Here is a 16,980-nt window from a genome sequence, read left to right as displayed (position 1 = left end):
TTTCAGTATTTCCTTTTTCTTGTGTCTTCTTTACCAAGCCTTTGCCTTGTTTTCCCTTCTTTTCTTGTGTTATTCACTTTCCTTCTTCATTTTTCCTTTTTATTACTTGACTTTCAAAATCATTTTTGAATGGCCTGAGATGGATTCATTTATTTTAATTCTTGGATGCTTTGAATATAGAAACTTGGACTCATATTCTGAGTGTGTGTTTTGATTTTCCTTATCATAACAGGAACTTTTTATTATCAGAATTATTTTCTGTGGTTTGCTCATCTCCCCATCCTATTACTTGGCTAGGATTCTGCTTCTGGGGTGGAAGGTTCACTGTTCAGAGCTTCAGAATTTGGGAAGCATTTTTCAGAGATATTCAAAGAACCTTTACATTTTTTATTGTTCTAAGGAGATAAAATCTAAGGAAACATGTTTATTTTTGTCCTTTCCTGTGTTCTGTTCTATGAGTGAACACAGGGACTCTTTCTCCTGGTAAAGTGTGCAGACAGACCCTGATTAGCTCTGGCTAGTAATTCTAATTTGCCTAGTGTACCTCCTTGCCTTGAGACAGGCACCCATGTTGTGACACAAATACAAGTGTGAGCAAAGCAACAACTTCCTGTCTCATTGCTAGCAAAGAGATCACTGTAATCTTCTGATGGTTTATTCAGCCACCTTACATATGTGAATTGAGAGTTCTAGGATCAGTAGCTGCTACTACCACTAATAAAGTGGTTCTCAAGGCCATTTCCTGTTTTGCTTTGGCTGGGGTTGCACTGGTGTGGCTTCTTCTGTATTGTGTTCCACTCTTACCTTGGGGCACTCTCTCCTCCCAACATTATAAATTGTCTAGGGCTGCAAATTTCTTTCATTGTTTTTTGTGGGTTCTGCCACTCTAGAATTTGTCTAGAGGCATTATTTAGGGGTCTTTGAAGGTCATTGGGGAACATCTCAGGGAAGTTCCTGCATTAGTTTACAAGTTAGCCTCCATCTGATATCCCTCAACATTTCAATATATAAAATAATGTTAACATCCATTATTTTAACTGAAGTTACTATCATAACTTAATGTCTGAACTACAGACATAATGTACAATGGGTATTTTTATTGTAGAGATTAAGAGACTGAGATTCTAACCATGTCAACTTAACTAACCATGTTAACTTAAATTTCAACAATAATTTTCAGAGTGAGAATTTGTTACTCAGAGTGAGCATCTTTATTGTCATTGCTATTGGTTCAGTACTTTACTACACTAATTATCACAGAAGAAATTCAATATAACATAACTAATTACTTATACAGTAAAGAAGACTAACCTCCCTTCTAAAAATTATTTTGTCATCTTTAAGTAGAAATTATTCCTATCTTTCTTAGCTTTAGGAGATAACTTTTCTCTTAAGCAACTTATATTTTATTGAAAAGGAAAGCATTGTTACTCAAATTCCTATAAGTTTAAAATATTTAAATTTTATTAAATTATTTTCCTACTCTTCCACCAGGAAAAGCATACAGAAATATTCAACATTTGGGTAGGCAAACACTCAGTAACCAATCTTCCTTGGAAAATTGAGGACCATTAGACCTTATGATCTGCCCAACCAATATTTGAAAATACTCTTGGCCTTACCATTTGTCCAATGGAGGATGGAGTAAACCATTCTCCACATTTTACCATAAAATTTGCTAATATCATCTAAAGTCCTCTACACCTAGGCATCCTCCCTACTATTCTGAACTTAGGAATTTGAGGTTAGAGCATTATAATTTCTCTTTCTTTCTCTTCTTTTTTAAATCTATCTCTCTCTCTCTGTCTCTCTGTCATTATATCTTTGTCTCTGTGTGATTCTTTATTAATGTCCCTGTGTTGTTTCCTCTCTCTCTCTCTCTCTCTCTCTCTCTCTCTCTCTCTCTCTCTCTCTCTCTCTCTCTCTTTTCTCTTTCTTTCTTTGTGTTTGTCTCTCTCTGTTTCAATCATTGTCTCTGTGTGTCTCTCCATCTCTGTCTCTCTGCATTCTATCTCTGTCTCTATTCATCTCTCTCTCTCTCAAACACACACACACACACACACACACACACACACACACACACACACACACACAGCTAAAAGCAACTCTTTTTAGTTTCACAGCATGGAACATTAAGCTACTATCACTTTCCCAGCCAAACTTCAGCTTCTTTTCATGTTTTCTTCATTTATTAGATTTTAATGTCCTTGATGCTGTCATCAGTGGGACAGTGACTGTCCCCAGCACTTGGCACCATTCTTTTTACTTTTTTAAAAAGATACTTGAGCTGTAATTTAATCGAGCAATTCAAGTGATATTGCTCATACAGACATACATACAAAGTTAAAATAGTTAAACAAGCAAATTTTGAGTAAAAGAAGTAAGTTTCAGTTCTTTAGGATAATAGGAAAACATATACTCAAGTTTTATTTCATGTTTCCATAGAAAGTAGTCACCTTGTGAGAGATAACCCAGACGAGGACTAGTGAAATAAACTAGACACCAAAGAAAGCATTGAATAGCTGAGAGAGGTAAGAAGTTTGGTAGTGAACACATGGGTTTTCAGACCAGGTGTTCACTAGGGAGTTAACAAGTCAGGGAATTAAGCCAGGGCATTATGTGAGTAGGTATAATAAAGGCTTTTAAGTTTACACGTGGCTGTTCTTGAGCGTGTTATTGGTTATTAAACTACTATTCAAGAAATCGTGGGCCAGAGACTTTTGAAGGCTTCAGAGGAAGTGAGCCAGGTAGAGTTGACACTGCAAAGTTCAGTGGTCAAAGGTACTCTGTTGGGCCAAGGACAGACTGGTAATAGTAACCACTAGGAGGACATGTTACAAATGGCTAGTTTGTTTTAAGTATATCATAGATGACTATGAAAAGAAGAAATCTATTTCTTACCTCCAGTGTGACAAATGGAAAGGAAAACTATTTTGTTTTTAGATTGGACCATTTGATTAGTGAATCACATCATTTTGGAAGGAGTTTTCTCATTGCAACAATCACATCCTTATTCCTCAGGCTATATATAATGGGGTTTAATACTGGAGTCACTATAGTATAGAAAAGAGCGAAGACCTTGTTTGATTTAGCTGAATGACTGGATTTGGATCGAACATAATTAATAGTAACAGACCCATAGAATAAACATACAACCATAAGATGAGAGGAACAAGTAGAAAAGGCTTTGGATTTCCCTGAAGTTGATGGTAGCTTTAGAATAGTAGCTATGATTGTGAAATAGGATATGAGTATCAACAGAAAGGGGATCATGGCAAAAAAGAAAGTGTTAACAAGTAAAGAGACCTCTTTCTGATATGTTTCCCCACAGGCAACCTCCAGCAGTATTGAACAGTCACAGAAAATATGATTGAGTATTTTAGGACCACAAAAGTTCAGAGAGAAAATATAATATGTGACACCTATCTGAACTGGTATCCCAGTGATCCAGGAGACAATCACCAGTTGGACACATACCTTGTGATTCATGATGAGAGGATAGTAAAGAGGCTTACAGATGGCTACATATCTGTCATAAGCCATCACACCCAGAAGTAAGCACTCTGCAGCTCCTAAAATATAAAAGAAGCAAGATTGTACAGCACAGGAAAGGAATGGGATGTTTCCCTTCTGAGTCCAAATATCTTTTAGCATTCTAGGGAGAGTGATTGAACTGTAACAGATTTCCAAGAAGGAAAAATTTCCAAGGAAAAAGTACATGGGAGTTTGAAGAGTAGGATTCATCTTAATTATTACAATGAGCAGACCATTTCCTATGAGTATATTTATATAGATGATCAAAAAAATTCCAAATAGTAGATTTCGGAGTTTGGGAAGCTCAGAAAATCCCAGAAGAATGAATTCCACCACAAATGTCACATTGCTTCTTTCCATTTTGTCACTTTCTTCTGGCTGTGGAAATATTGAATTCAGAATGAGCAAATAACTTTTTTTCTTTTTTCTCTAGGCCTCAGTTACAAACTTAGAAATATAGAAAGGGGGATGGACAGAGGGTATTGTTTAAATGTCCTCTTATATCACTCTTAACCTTTACAGTTTATATGGAGTTTTCCTATGAAGTATATTATTTAATGTTCTATCCTATAGAGATCATTGCTAAGTATGAACATATGAACATTAGAAGGTCAAAGTCAACAAATGAATTTAAGTTAAGTATGAACTATGTGTGATGGAGTATATTAATGTTCTAACACTATCTTTCTAGAATATAAAGTGAAAATATGGAATTTAGATACTGGGACACTGATGCATTGCTGGTGGAACTTGAGCGGATCCAATCATTTTGGAACTATGCTCAAAAACTTATCAAACTCTGTCTACCCTTTGATCCAGCAGTGTTTCTAGTGGAATTATATTCCAAAGAGATCTTAAAAGAGGGAAAAGCACCCACATGTGCAAAAATGTTTAGGGCAGCCCTTTTTGTAGTGGCTAAAAACTGGAAACTGAGTAGATGTCCCTCAATTGGAGAATGGCTGAATAAGGTGTGGTATATGAATGCTATGGAATACTATTGTTCTGAAAGAAATGAGCAGCAGGATGATTTCAAAGAGGCCTGGAGAGACTTATGGGAACTGATGCATAGTGAAATCAGGAAAATCATATCATTATATCATCATATATAGCAACAACAAGATTATATGATTATCGATTCTGACGACCATGGCTCTCTTCAACATTGAGATGATTCAAACCAGTTCCACTTGTGCAATGATAAAGAGAACCATCTATACCCTGAGAGAGTACCATGGGAACAGAGGGAGGAACACCACATAGTGTTCTCACTCTCTCTGTTGTTATTTGCTTTCATTTTTTTTTCTCAGTTTTTCTTTTTATTCCTTCTTCCTATTATTTTTCTTGTGCAACCAGATAACTGTAAAAATATGTATACCAATATGGGAACTAACATTTATTTCAACATATTTAACATGTATTGCAGTACCTGCCAGATAGGGGAGGCGTTAGTGGGAAGAAGGGGAAAATTTGCAACAAAAGGTTATGCAAGGGTCAATGATGGAAAAATTACCCATGCATATTCTCTGTAAAAAAAAAAAAAAAAAAAAAAAAAAAAAAAAACTTTAATTAAAATAAAAGGGAAAAGGAGAAGCAAGAAAGGAAGATTGGGAGAAAAATCTGGAATATATAGTGAGAAGGTGAATGATGGAAACAATCTGTGCATGTTTTTTGAAAAATAGAATACCCTCAAAAAACATTAACATTTAAAAAAAAATAAAGTTTTTTGGAGAACAAGAGTCTTTTCTTAGATATCTCAATGTACCTTAAAGATAATACATGAATAACAAATGTGAATCACTATTGTGTTATGAGTCCAGGTATACTTAGTACTCCTAAATATTTGTTTTATTGAATACTGTGTAAAATAGCATCTTTAGAGATTCTATCATCCATGGTAATAGATGCATAATTTTAAATAAGGTTTTTTCTCATTTCAAATTTTAGTTTGAACTTTTCGTCTATTCATTTGCAGTGCAATATATATTAAACTGAGAATTAAACATTAAGTTGTATGCAGAAATATATTTGTGTATCATTGTAAATGTATGCATATACTTATATTTGTATATACTTGTGTACACACACGCACAGATATATGTTTGTATATATGTGTACATCTGTGAACAAATATGTATATATACATATATTTATATACAACTACTTTATGAAAGGATTAGAGTAGTTCTGCCATCTTTTTCAGATCGATGTTTACAATTCTGTGACCAGACAACATTCAGTATCATTTAACCTTTTAATATCACTCATTTTCAATTTCTATCTCTGAACATTAGAAAATATGAAACAAAATTTAGTTTTACATTACAAGGCAAATATGATTGGGTTTCCCTTAGAGTACTGACTTGAAGCTAAAGTAAATAAGTAAAATATATTGTTATTATAATGCTTCTGCACTTTTCATCCATAAAAGGTAAAATCAATGTGTGCTTATACTTCCCTTTTGTTGGGAAGATTATTTGAAATGGAGAATCCAAAAAAATAAATAAATAAAATAAAATTGTTCAATCTCAATTCAAGATATCCTTGTGAGAATCATTATTCATTCATTATCATTTTGTATGGAATTATTTGACATTTCCTTTTCCAAAGCTTTTTATAACTTAGGGAATCATGACAAAAATGATTAAGTGACTTCTTCAAGGTCACAGACACAATTAAACTCAGGAAGAGGCCTGTCATTGTACTACATATATATCTCCCCAAATATTCAATTATTTCTAAATTGTTACAAACACACATTATATTGTTTCCTATCTTCATTTATTAGGCTATACAACATTGATTAGTAAGCCATAACTACTTAAGGAAAATGTTTGCACAATATCTTTAAGTGATTACCTGGCGCCAATTCTCTGTCTTCCCACTTACAGAGAAATATAGGTTTAATTCATCAAAGTTAAAGGAACATATGTTACAATTACAATTTAGACTAAATTCTCACTAATCTATACTTAGAGAAAAGCTACTCCATTCTAGCTATGTGACCTCATGGAAAAGGCAAAAACAAAACAAAACAAATAAAAGAAATATACATACAAATAAAGACCAAAGATTAGCATAAAGATTTGGGTCACAATAATAGTGACCTCCCTTAAATACATCAAACCACTAAGCATTCCTCCTTGAGTATATACCTTACTTTCCAATTGTCTTCACTAAAACCATCTCTTCTCCAGAAGACTAGAAAGAGTGGCAGAGTGGCATTTTTTTTTGTTCTATTCTATTTTTTTTTTTTACATTTATGTAATTTATATACTCTAACTCTGGTTGTTGGTCCCTCTCTAACTTAATCTCCCCCCCCCACACACACACACACACAGACACAATCATATCACAGTATCTTACAACAAATCAGAGCTATGTAAAACGAAACATGCCTATGGTATGAAGAAAATACACAACTCATTCATCACATAATGGCATATGGCAAGAGAGGACATGCATGTTTTAATGTCAGATAGTATAGTAATTAGTGTTCTGAACTCTTGCAAAAAAAAAAAAAAAAAAAAAAAAAAAACAAATGCGGTCTCTGAAGTAACCGATTTTCTTCCTAGGAATAGGATTTAAAATTACAACCAAGAACAAGGAAATAATATCTTCCTTGTCCTTAAGATATTTTATGGTCCTCCATTAAGCTTTTAGTTTGCCAGAATTTTCAGGTTTAGCTTCAGAATTACAATTGATTATGTGGGTATATAATTAACATATAAGATCACACTAAATTTAATGGTGAATAAAATAAGGAAGTCTATTGTAAATTCATAACTAGAAAACTCAGTGTGTAGATAATATTTTCGATATTTGCTTTTTGTCAAGTATATTACACATTATTTCACATTCAATGAAGAAAACACACTGAGGTGTGGACAATTAAGACCTACTTTTTACAAGGGTGGCAATCCAATGTCAGAGAGTTTAAGTAACTTGAAAAACTTCATAGAAATATCAAATATCAGGAGAAGGAGATCATCCCAGATACTCCTGTATTCTATGCCAATATTCTTGGCCCAATAAGAAACAACTTCAATAACAAAATGAGGGCTAAAAGAAAATACAAAAAAAAGAGATCTTTTAAATTGCATGAAATGAAACATTTCTCATGCAGAAATGTTGATGCAATGACAATTAAGAAACACTAATTTTCAAATAATTCTGAAAAAAAATTTGACATTTAAATTATATTTGAAATTGTGATGAAGAGATAAATCTTAGATCTCTTATTCTTTTATACATAGGAACTCAAGTAATATTTTCAGATATATATATATATATATATGGATATATATATATGTATATATCTCTCTATATATATGTAGTAAGAATAGTAAACAATCACTAATCATTATAAAAATGTTACTAATAAGAAAAAACAAAAAAAATTGAAATACTTTTCTTTTTCACAAATCATGAATTAGATAAGGTAAAATGTATACACATAATCACTTTTGAACTTCTTAGAATATATAAAAAACATTGTCAGGACATTGTCATCCAAATAGTGAGAGAAACCCTTTGGCATTCTGCAATTATATAGTAAATTATCTATCACAATCATTGATTTAGCAATTTAATTGATGTGACATTAAGGAAACTAGTGACAGAAAGGACCTACAAGGAGAAAATACTATTTTCTGTATGAAAGAATATAAAAAAGACTCTGGATAAAGAGTGTAGATTTGAATCCATCAATGAGTGAACATGTTTTGTCAAATAGATATAATGAAATTCTGTGTAAGAATGAAAATTAATGTAAAGAATTAAAGAAGTAGTGATAAAAAAATTAAATGATGCCATGGAAAAACAAATATAACAGCAGCCACAATAAATACAATACCATAAAAGAAAGTAAAACTGAGGAATAAGTGAGTTCAGATTGATTTCAATAACAAATTTGCTCATCAAAAAAAAAAAAAAAAAAAAAAAAAAAAAAGGTGAAATATATGCTTCTTAGCATTGTAGGCCAGGAGAACTAAGATTACAGAGATTTGAAAAAGTCATCAATTGCTTGTATATATCCTATATTAGATTGTTTATATTTGAACACAAAATTAAAAATAAAAAATATTGTCATATAGTTTTACATGAAATAAAAAGTTAAAATATTATTTTAAAATAAAAAAATAAAACAAAAACAAATTTAAATGTTTTTAAATATAGTTTTAATGTTAAATAGTATATGTATTAATACATCCTCTGTTTTCATTTTTATCCGGGATATGGGAGGAGTATTATACAAGGTAATAACTGTGGAGTAGTAGAAAATAAAACAAAAAGAGAAAGTATTAATAAAGAAGAAAAAAGACAGAAAAAAGGAACTACAAAAAAAAAAAAAAAAAAAAAAAAAAAAAAAAAAAAAGGAGTTTGATGTTATTTAGATAGCCTTGGAGTTCAGGTTTTATTTTATTTTTGTTTTATTTTTGTTAGGATTCTTACAAATCCTAACAATTTTATGTCTAGGTACATAAGTCAGAGCTTAATGTGGGGGTGGAAAGAAAGTTCATTTTTTGTGCATTTTTTTCATGAATATGTGAACCCTAAATATTGTTGAGTATTTCAAAGCTTTCAGGAAAATTCTAGATTAATAGGTCTCCAAGTTTCTTCATAATTTGAGAATTTGGAGGTAAGTAAGCAAAATGCTTCACACTTACCTGTATTAGATGAGATTGAACCATATTCAATTGCTTCCTTTAATTCACATGTTGGAAATAATATGAGAAAATAGTAATTATCATGAAGAAAGTGCTGTAATTTTTATGAAATTCTTTACATGTTATCAAATTATCATCACACCAGTTCTCTAATATAGATACCATTTGACCTTTAAGGAGACTGTTCAGAAACTATTTGAATAACTTGATTAAGTGTCAAATGGAGGTTTGAATCCAGGGATCTCATGACTTTTCAATTAATCTATTATTTTGTTCTCTTAAGCATTAGCTTATATTAATGCTTTCCATGTAATTTTAAAAAGGGAACTTGACTCATAAAAATGATAACTTAAGATTAAGTCACCATTCTTTTAAGTAGAAATCATTCTTGCCCCTCTTTTTTGTCTGGGGAATGTTTTCCCATGGTACTTATCACATTTTAAAGCCAATGGTCCTCTTGTTTAAAGTCTGGTTTTTAAGCATCTTCTTAATAAGACAGTGTTACATAGTGTAAATATCTGGGAATTGGACCCTAGGGGATATAAGGCAAGCTTAGTAGTATCTAATAATTGAAAAGTCACTATTCTCTTAATTAGTTTTCCATTTTTGGAATAATATTTTGAATTCTTTGCATCTTACTTTTTTGTGAAAAATAAGGTAGAAAATGTAGGATGTTTTGACCATATTTATTATTCCTCTAAAATTGATACCAACCATTGTTTCCTTTCAATTATTTGAAAATCAACTAACTCCTTGTGTCTTAGAACATATATATATTTTTTTTCTTTGCATCAATCTGGGCCAGAACTCTGAATTGAAACAAAGGATTCTTACAAGGTACTAAGTGGAATTGATAGAAACAATAGTTATCTAATTTAGCATGGTTCAGTGTGATTGATCTGACCCTATAAGGAAATATTATGGGCCAGAACTTGAAGCAAGGTACTAAGTGGAATTGAAGAGAAAAAAGGTTAAATCTAGTTTAGCATTGATTTACTCCTACAACAAATAATGGTTTCCTAGTGATATAATGACGGTTTGTACTCAGTGTGTAGCATATAAGTTAGAAGCCTCAGCCAGGAAGATTCATGGTAAGCTAATTATAACAACACCTACCTAACAAGATCATTGTGCATATCAAATGAGATTATATTTGCATAGTTACCAGAACATAGTAGGTGTTAAAAAGTCTTATTTCCCATGATTATCCCAAGAAATTGCTTAATTACATATGAATTTATCATTAAATCTGATAGTATCACTAACATGATGCTAAAAGAAAAAAAAAAAAAGAAAACTTTATCTTTTCACATTATTTTATTATTTTGTCAAGGTTAATTTAAGGAATAAATCAGTTGTGTGGATTTTTCCAAGTGATTGACCTCTTTGCAGCATCTTTTACCTCCTTGTTTCTCAAGCTATAAATTAGGGGATTTAACATAGGTATTATGAGTGTATAAAATACAGCAGATATTTTCTCTTGCTCCAGGGAATACTGAGAACTTGGCTGAATGTAACTGAAAGTCACAGAACCATAGAATAATGTCACTGCTGTGAAGTGGGATGCACAGGTAGAGAAAGCTTTACGTCTCCCCTCAGCTGATTTGATTCTCAGGATAGCTATGAGGATATGAATGTAGGACACCATGATGATTATGAAAGTAAACATTGCAATCACTCCTGAGAAAACTAAAAGTAGAATCTCATTGATGTGTGCATCAGAACAAGAGAGTTTCAAAAGAGGCGGGATGTCACAGAAGTAATGATTTACCACATTGGGCCCACAGAAATTTAACCTGAGCAAACCAATTGTATGGGTCAATGAATTAATTAAACCCCCTAAGTAAGATGCAAGAACCATCAAAATGCAAACTCTTTGAGTCATAATAACTGTATAAAGCAATGGATTGGCAATGGCCACATAACGGTCATATGCCATCATAGAGAGCAGGATGCCCTCAGTAGTAACATACACAGCAAAAAAGAAACTTTGTAAAACACAACTGGCAAATGAACTTACTTTGTTCTCTACTAGAAAATTCACTAACATTTTGGGAGCAAAGACAGTAGAGTAACAAATGTCACATAAGGAAAGGTTGCTGAGGAAGAAGTACATGGGAGTGTGAAGTTGGGCATTCATCCAAATAATTATAATCATCCCCCAATTTCCTACCAGAGTGACCATATAAATAACAAAGAAAAGCAAGAAGAGAGGGATCTGCAATTCTGGGATGTCAGTCAGTCCAACAAGAAAGAATTCTTTCACAAAACCAGTGTGATTCCATGTTTCCATATCCAATATTTCTGTGTTCATGGTACTTTTGTGTATCTAACAAAATGTCATTCAAGATTAAATCATGTTGCTTTTTTTCTGGGATCTTGCTTCCATAATAGGAGAAATTAATTTATATTATCCTACAAGAGAATAATAATAATTTGTTAATGGCAGAAATGATTATATAATGTCATAGTGCTGCTATTTTTTCATAAGCTTGATTTTAGCCTAAAAGCAAAACAAAGTCATGCTATTCTTCTTGTATATTTAATGTCTATCAAATATTTCAAGACACTTAAAATAATTTGCTATCTATAGTTGATTAAAACTATCAAGAAACTTTTCACTTTAAACTGACTGAAAGCATTAGCAGCATGCTTTCTATAATGGATTGGATAAGCATGATTATATGTTTGATTTCCTTTGCTATGTTTGTATAATCTTTCATATAAAAATCTAAAAGATAATAGACATCTGGAACAAATGTATACTATTTTTGGTAATCTATATCATATCTTGGTAATTATTTACATATTACATATGATAATTGTCCACATTCAATAAAACTTATTAAATGAATTACCTCAGAACATTTTGAGTTTGTTCCTTGGATTTGTCCTCTATAGGTCCATGAAAGACAGTGCTTATGATCAACAGTTGTAAGTATCTGGTTATGTTTTTGGTGGGTATTAAGCAATTATTCAGTTTTGTAATCTAAAATAATGTGCCATATTATTTCTATAACATGCTTGAATATTTTTCATTGGTCACTAATTCAGGTTCCCTTAATGATAATCATTCTATGATTTTTGGTTGCAGTGGAATGGCTAAGACTTGTAAATATCAATTATTATAATTCAATGACAGCAAAAATCTGTGACAGACATTTATTTGAACTTTTCACTGTCACCATCATAATTCATTCTATACAACTTCATAAGTCCTATGATTTTCTGAAATTTTCTTGTCATACCATAGAATAATATAATTTATCATAAATTTTCCCTATTGCCATTTCTATTCATGACATTTTTGTCATTACTCCATTGATATTGTTTCTAATCCTTTAGAAAGATATAAATGTTCTTATGAATATTTTTCATTGATCTAATTGTTTAAAAAGCCCTGAAGTGCGATCTCTGAGTCACAATTTGTTCATGTTAGTTATTTTTAATTAAAATAATATTTTCTTTACTTCTTTATGTACATGCATTATTCCCCTTCTCCGAAAAGGAAAATTATTTCAGCTTTGATTTTGTATTTACATCTTCCTAATATTGAACTTTTAGTAAGTTCTTGAGATGATCTAGATTGAAGGACGGGATAGTGCATAGAGTGCCATAATGAAGTCAGAAAGACTCCTTTTCCTGTGTTCAAAATGAACTACAGACTAGGTCTGTCACTCCTGGAAAGGCATTTAATCTTGTTTCCCACAGTTCCCTTATCTGTAAAATGAACTGGAGAAGGAAATAAAAAAATAAACAAAACAAAACAAAACAAACAAAAAAAAAACAACTTTAGTATCTTTGCCAAGAAAGCTCTAAATGGTGTCACAAAAAGTGACATTCAACTGAAAAATAACTACAGTAAAATAAAGATTCCTCCAACTTGTACATCTTTTTCTGCCAAAGCTTTTCATCTGATGGCATTTCCCATCAACATAACAAATTCACCAAAAAAATGTATATGAAGAGATTCAGTTAGTTAATAGTGAAACCGTCTAGTCATTTGATGTTTATAATCCCTACAATAGTAGATGCTATAGATTTACTTGATTCTTATAGACTTGTGGATTGGGATTCCCTGAGCCAAGGAAATGTTAGTATAAATGGACTTTTCACTTAAAGCTTTGCTTTAACATTAACAATAGAACCACATAGTCAAATTAAACTACATATTTATTTTTCGGTCAAAATTAATGTGAATAATGCAATTTAAAATTATAGCTGCCTTTTCATGTTGATTATAAGCATTCTTGTATTTGCCAATATATTTATGACCAGTAATTTCTTAAGTCATTGATGGAAACTTTAATGTAAAGTCTTCCTTTCTATAATCTACTGTAAGATTTTCACACACAATCACTGACCTGATAAATATGATTCTTGACAAAATTCATTGCAAAAATCCCTCCCCATCTTTAAATATAACAATCTTTTGACAATGTTGACTTTATCAGAAACTGAATTATGTTTCACAGTTAGCCAGTTGAAAACATATTGTTTTCCCCAAGAGGTGTACTAAAACCTTTAGAAAATAATTTTAGATAATTACAAAAAAAGTTGTATTTGAATTTGAGGTTCAAAAGAAAGTCACAAGAAAAGTTTGAACTGTAATGCTTCAAAAGTTTTGTTGAATCTATTTGACTCCATGTTTAGACATATGCAGGGTAAAATAAAATTGAACATATTTATTTGGCTGCATATGTCAGTTATGTCTACTAATCGCCATCACTCTGAAATATCTAGGAAAATAGGAAGTTGACATCTGAGAATAAAACACAAGAGGTGAAAAGTCAATGGAAATATTTTTGCATTCAAAAATAAATTCTTACCAATTCACGCATATTCCTTGAAACATATGTAATAGAAGACGCTCAAAATTCTATTGGGCAAAATACAAAAAAGTGCATTTTTTCAAATATAAACTTCAGAATTCTATATCTGATACTATATATTTTTTAAATTTGAATGAATAATTAAAATATTTTAAATGAATAAATACTTTGTGAAAAGCAGTGTTCTGAGAATTCTATATATAAATAGGGGAAAAAATAGTCTGTACTCATTTGGGCTTAACCAAACAATAAGTCCCAAAGCTCCAAATTTATTTAGTTTAAACATTTAGAAATTAGACTAGTATAGGCCTTATTTGAAAAGATTCTCTTTTTGGATATTCTATTATATTGAATAAACTAATATTATAGGCTGATCATTGTGTGATTTGTTTTTCTACTGAAATTTACAAAAATCTTCTAGTAAAGAACAGAACATCTCTGATCTGCCTTAGTTAAATGGTCAGAGATAATTCTTTTCTAGAAACTCCATTATGAGCAAACCATCCAAGTTGTTCCACAATTAATGTCTTTCCAAATGAAATATCCTATAAACCAGTCTCCAATTTCTATGCAGTGTGCTTCTGGGGCTCTGATTCCAGGCTTAGCGTTTTATCCACTGTATCATTTGGTTGTCCATTTCTCACTCTTTTTGAATGTAAGTTGTATCTGTATCTACTTCTCCTTCAATTTCTCTCTGTCTGCCTATCTTTATCCTTTCTCTTTCTCTCTCTTCTTTGTTCTCTTCATGTCTTCCTCCTTTCCCCTCTCTCTGTCACTCTTTATCTCTTTCTCTATATCTCTTTCTCTTTATCTCCTCTACAAGGATAACAGAAATAAGCAAGACTTTTTACCCCCTCTTTCCTTAAGGTAACCACCCAACTCTCTTTAATTGCTTTGTCTTACATTAAGATTTCAAATGATACTTTTAGAGAGGGACAGATAAAAAATGTCCCAAATGCTAGCATCTAAGAAGAACATAAACAGCAAGATATGAAGCCTATGCTCTATCATATTCCTTCCAGCTTCAAGTTGGGAAAATCCTTGGTTTGGAATACATCTTGTTTGGACCTTTGCCCTTTGAAAGTTTTATTTAATAATAACATGACCATTTAATCTTCTTGGTAGAATGTAACAGGTTTTTAGAACAATAGCTCTCTAATATTTGAGGTCCTCGGGATGATTGATATATCTTTCCTAAAATCTAAAGGAAGAAATATAATTATATCCTTAGGCTAAAAGACTTTTACAACCATTGATGGACAAATGGATAGAACAATGAACTAGAAGATCAGGTGATCTCAGGATCACTGATTTTAAAGCCAGAAGTCTTTAGAATCATTGACAGATTATTAAAACAGAAGCACTCTAAGGTTCTAGAAGACCTCCTCCCTGCTCTGTTTCCCTACTACCAGGGGACACAGAATGGACACAAGTAGATATAAGGAAGAATTCAGGAAAAAAAGGGTACAGAGATATGGGTCTCAGAAAATTCTTTGGGTAGGAAATGGCTTCTTGGAATTTGACTTGAGGGGGGAAACTGCTTCTTAGAGTCAGAATTGTGTAGACTCTGGATTCTAGATGTGGAAAATGGTACATGCAAATATTTGGGGTCAGAAAATGCATGTGAAGTTCAGGGTCAGATTCTCAAAAATCAATATGTCTAATGAGAATGACAAAGTAGGGGATAAAATGTGTAAGTCAGTGCATTTCAAAATTAGGTCTTAAATTTAATTTTATTTTGAGGATGAAATCAATTTGTAATATCATATTATTGAGATTCATAAGGAACCTTTTGAGGTTGGGGGTCACAGACCAGTCTAGAAGCATCTCCAAAGAATTTGCAGGGTTAAGCCTATCTGTAAGAGTTGGGATTAACAGGCAACTCATTATTGTCTCAGAAACTTTGTTATCACTGACCAACAGATAACTGTTATCTGACAGCCAGCTTTATTCTTGGTACTACTGCATTCTCCAGGCCAGATAGCCTGAGGGTGGCTGTCACACCTCAGCACCACCTCTCCACTAGAAGCTGCACCCTATCAGGGTCATTCACCAGTGCCCTAAGAATGAATTTTAAAGTGAAGTAGAAAGTTGAGGCAATAATATTATTGATTCAATTTCTGAGTCTTATTTTTACAAAAAACATAAAAGAATGTAGATATTTGATTTATCCAAGTTGAATCAATTTTGTTAAATAAAAGCTCAAATATCTATTTGACTTTCAGTGAGTTTTTTGTTTGCTTTTCTGAGACAATCATGACAATGCCAGGTAGATAATCTTAAAGCAATTATAGGAAGATTTAACATCTTAATCAAAATACTTGTAATATGACTACCAAACAATGCTTACCTCATTTAAGCAAGCCAATATCCAGGCATGAACAACTTCATGTTTTGTCAGCTTTGATAAGAAAAATTATTTTTATTTGGTACATTATTATTTGGGGACACTATTCCTTGCTCCTAGCTCTGAATCTCAGGCCACTTAATACTGATTCTCTGGGTCATTAAAGTGCCTTCTTAGTCTTCTGGGACTAGAAATAATCATGGAACTTCATATTCTTTAAAGAATTATTAATTGAATTCATTTTTCCACAAGAGAAAAGTGTACCTCCCTTTGCAGGAAAGAGACAAAAATCAGCATGTTCAATTTAGAAGTTTGTGAGACTAGAAAATAATATGGTGGAATGAAAATAACATTGCCTTAGGTGGGAACAATATCAACTCATCACTTATCAGTAGTGTTATTTCTTATACAACAAGCCATGCATGGTTCAGTGGACAAAGTATCTTAGCAGAACTCAATTAAGACAGAGATTCAATTTCTAATTTGAGCACTTAGTAGGTACAGTAATACAGGCAAATCACTACACTTATGTGAGCCTTTATTTACATCAATGGGTTGCAAATAGTTGCATAGCAGTCAAAGGCCATAGAAGCCAGAATGA

The 16,980-nt window shown here is 32.0% G+C and overlaps 2 protein-coding genes across 2 annotated transcripts; both read right to left on the bottom strand.

Annotated features, from left to right (window-relative positions):
- Positions 1 to 2,970: 2,970 nt before the first annotated feature.
- Positions 2,971 to 3,936, bottom strand: LOC141548089 (olfactory receptor 10AG1-like). The gene has a single exon (XM_074276890.1). The coding sequence runs from the start codon at positions 3,892 to 3,894 to the stop codon at positions 2,971 to 2,973; it is 924 nt and encodes a 307-aa protein (XP_074132991.1). The 5' UTR covers positions 3,895 to 3,936.
- Positions 3,937 to 10,551: 6,615 nt separating this feature from the next.
- Positions 10,552 to 11,493, bottom strand: LOC141547502 (olfactory receptor 5J3-like). The gene has a single exon (XM_074275900.1). It carries the CDS (start codon positions 11,491 to 11,493, stop codon positions 10,552 to 10,554), a length of 942 nt encoding a protein of 313 aa, XP_074132001.1.
- Positions 11,494 to 16,980: the final 5,487 nt, after the last annotated feature.

Source organism: Sminthopsis crassicaudata, chromosome 6 (genome assembly GCF_048593235.1).
Source record: "Sminthopsis crassicaudata isolate SCR6 chromosome 6, ASM4859323v1, whole genome shotgun sequence".
Classification (NCBI taxonomy): Eukaryota; Metazoa; Chordata; class Mammalia; order Dasyuromorphia; family Dasyuridae; genus Sminthopsis; species Sminthopsis crassicaudata.
Note: the sequence above shows the minus strand (reverse complement) of the source record. Positions and strands in the feature narration are given on the sequence as shown.

What these genes read in the sequence shown, in the direction of transcription:
- LOC141548089 (XM_074276890.1), bottom strand. Translation starts at nt 3,894, where the DNA reads ATGGAAAGAAGCAATGTGACATTTGTGGTGGAATTCATTCTTCTGGGA.
- LOC141547502 (XM_074275900.1), bottom strand. Translation starts at nt 11,493, where the DNA reads ATGGAAACATGGAATCACACTGGTTTTGTGAAAGAATTCTTTCTTGTT.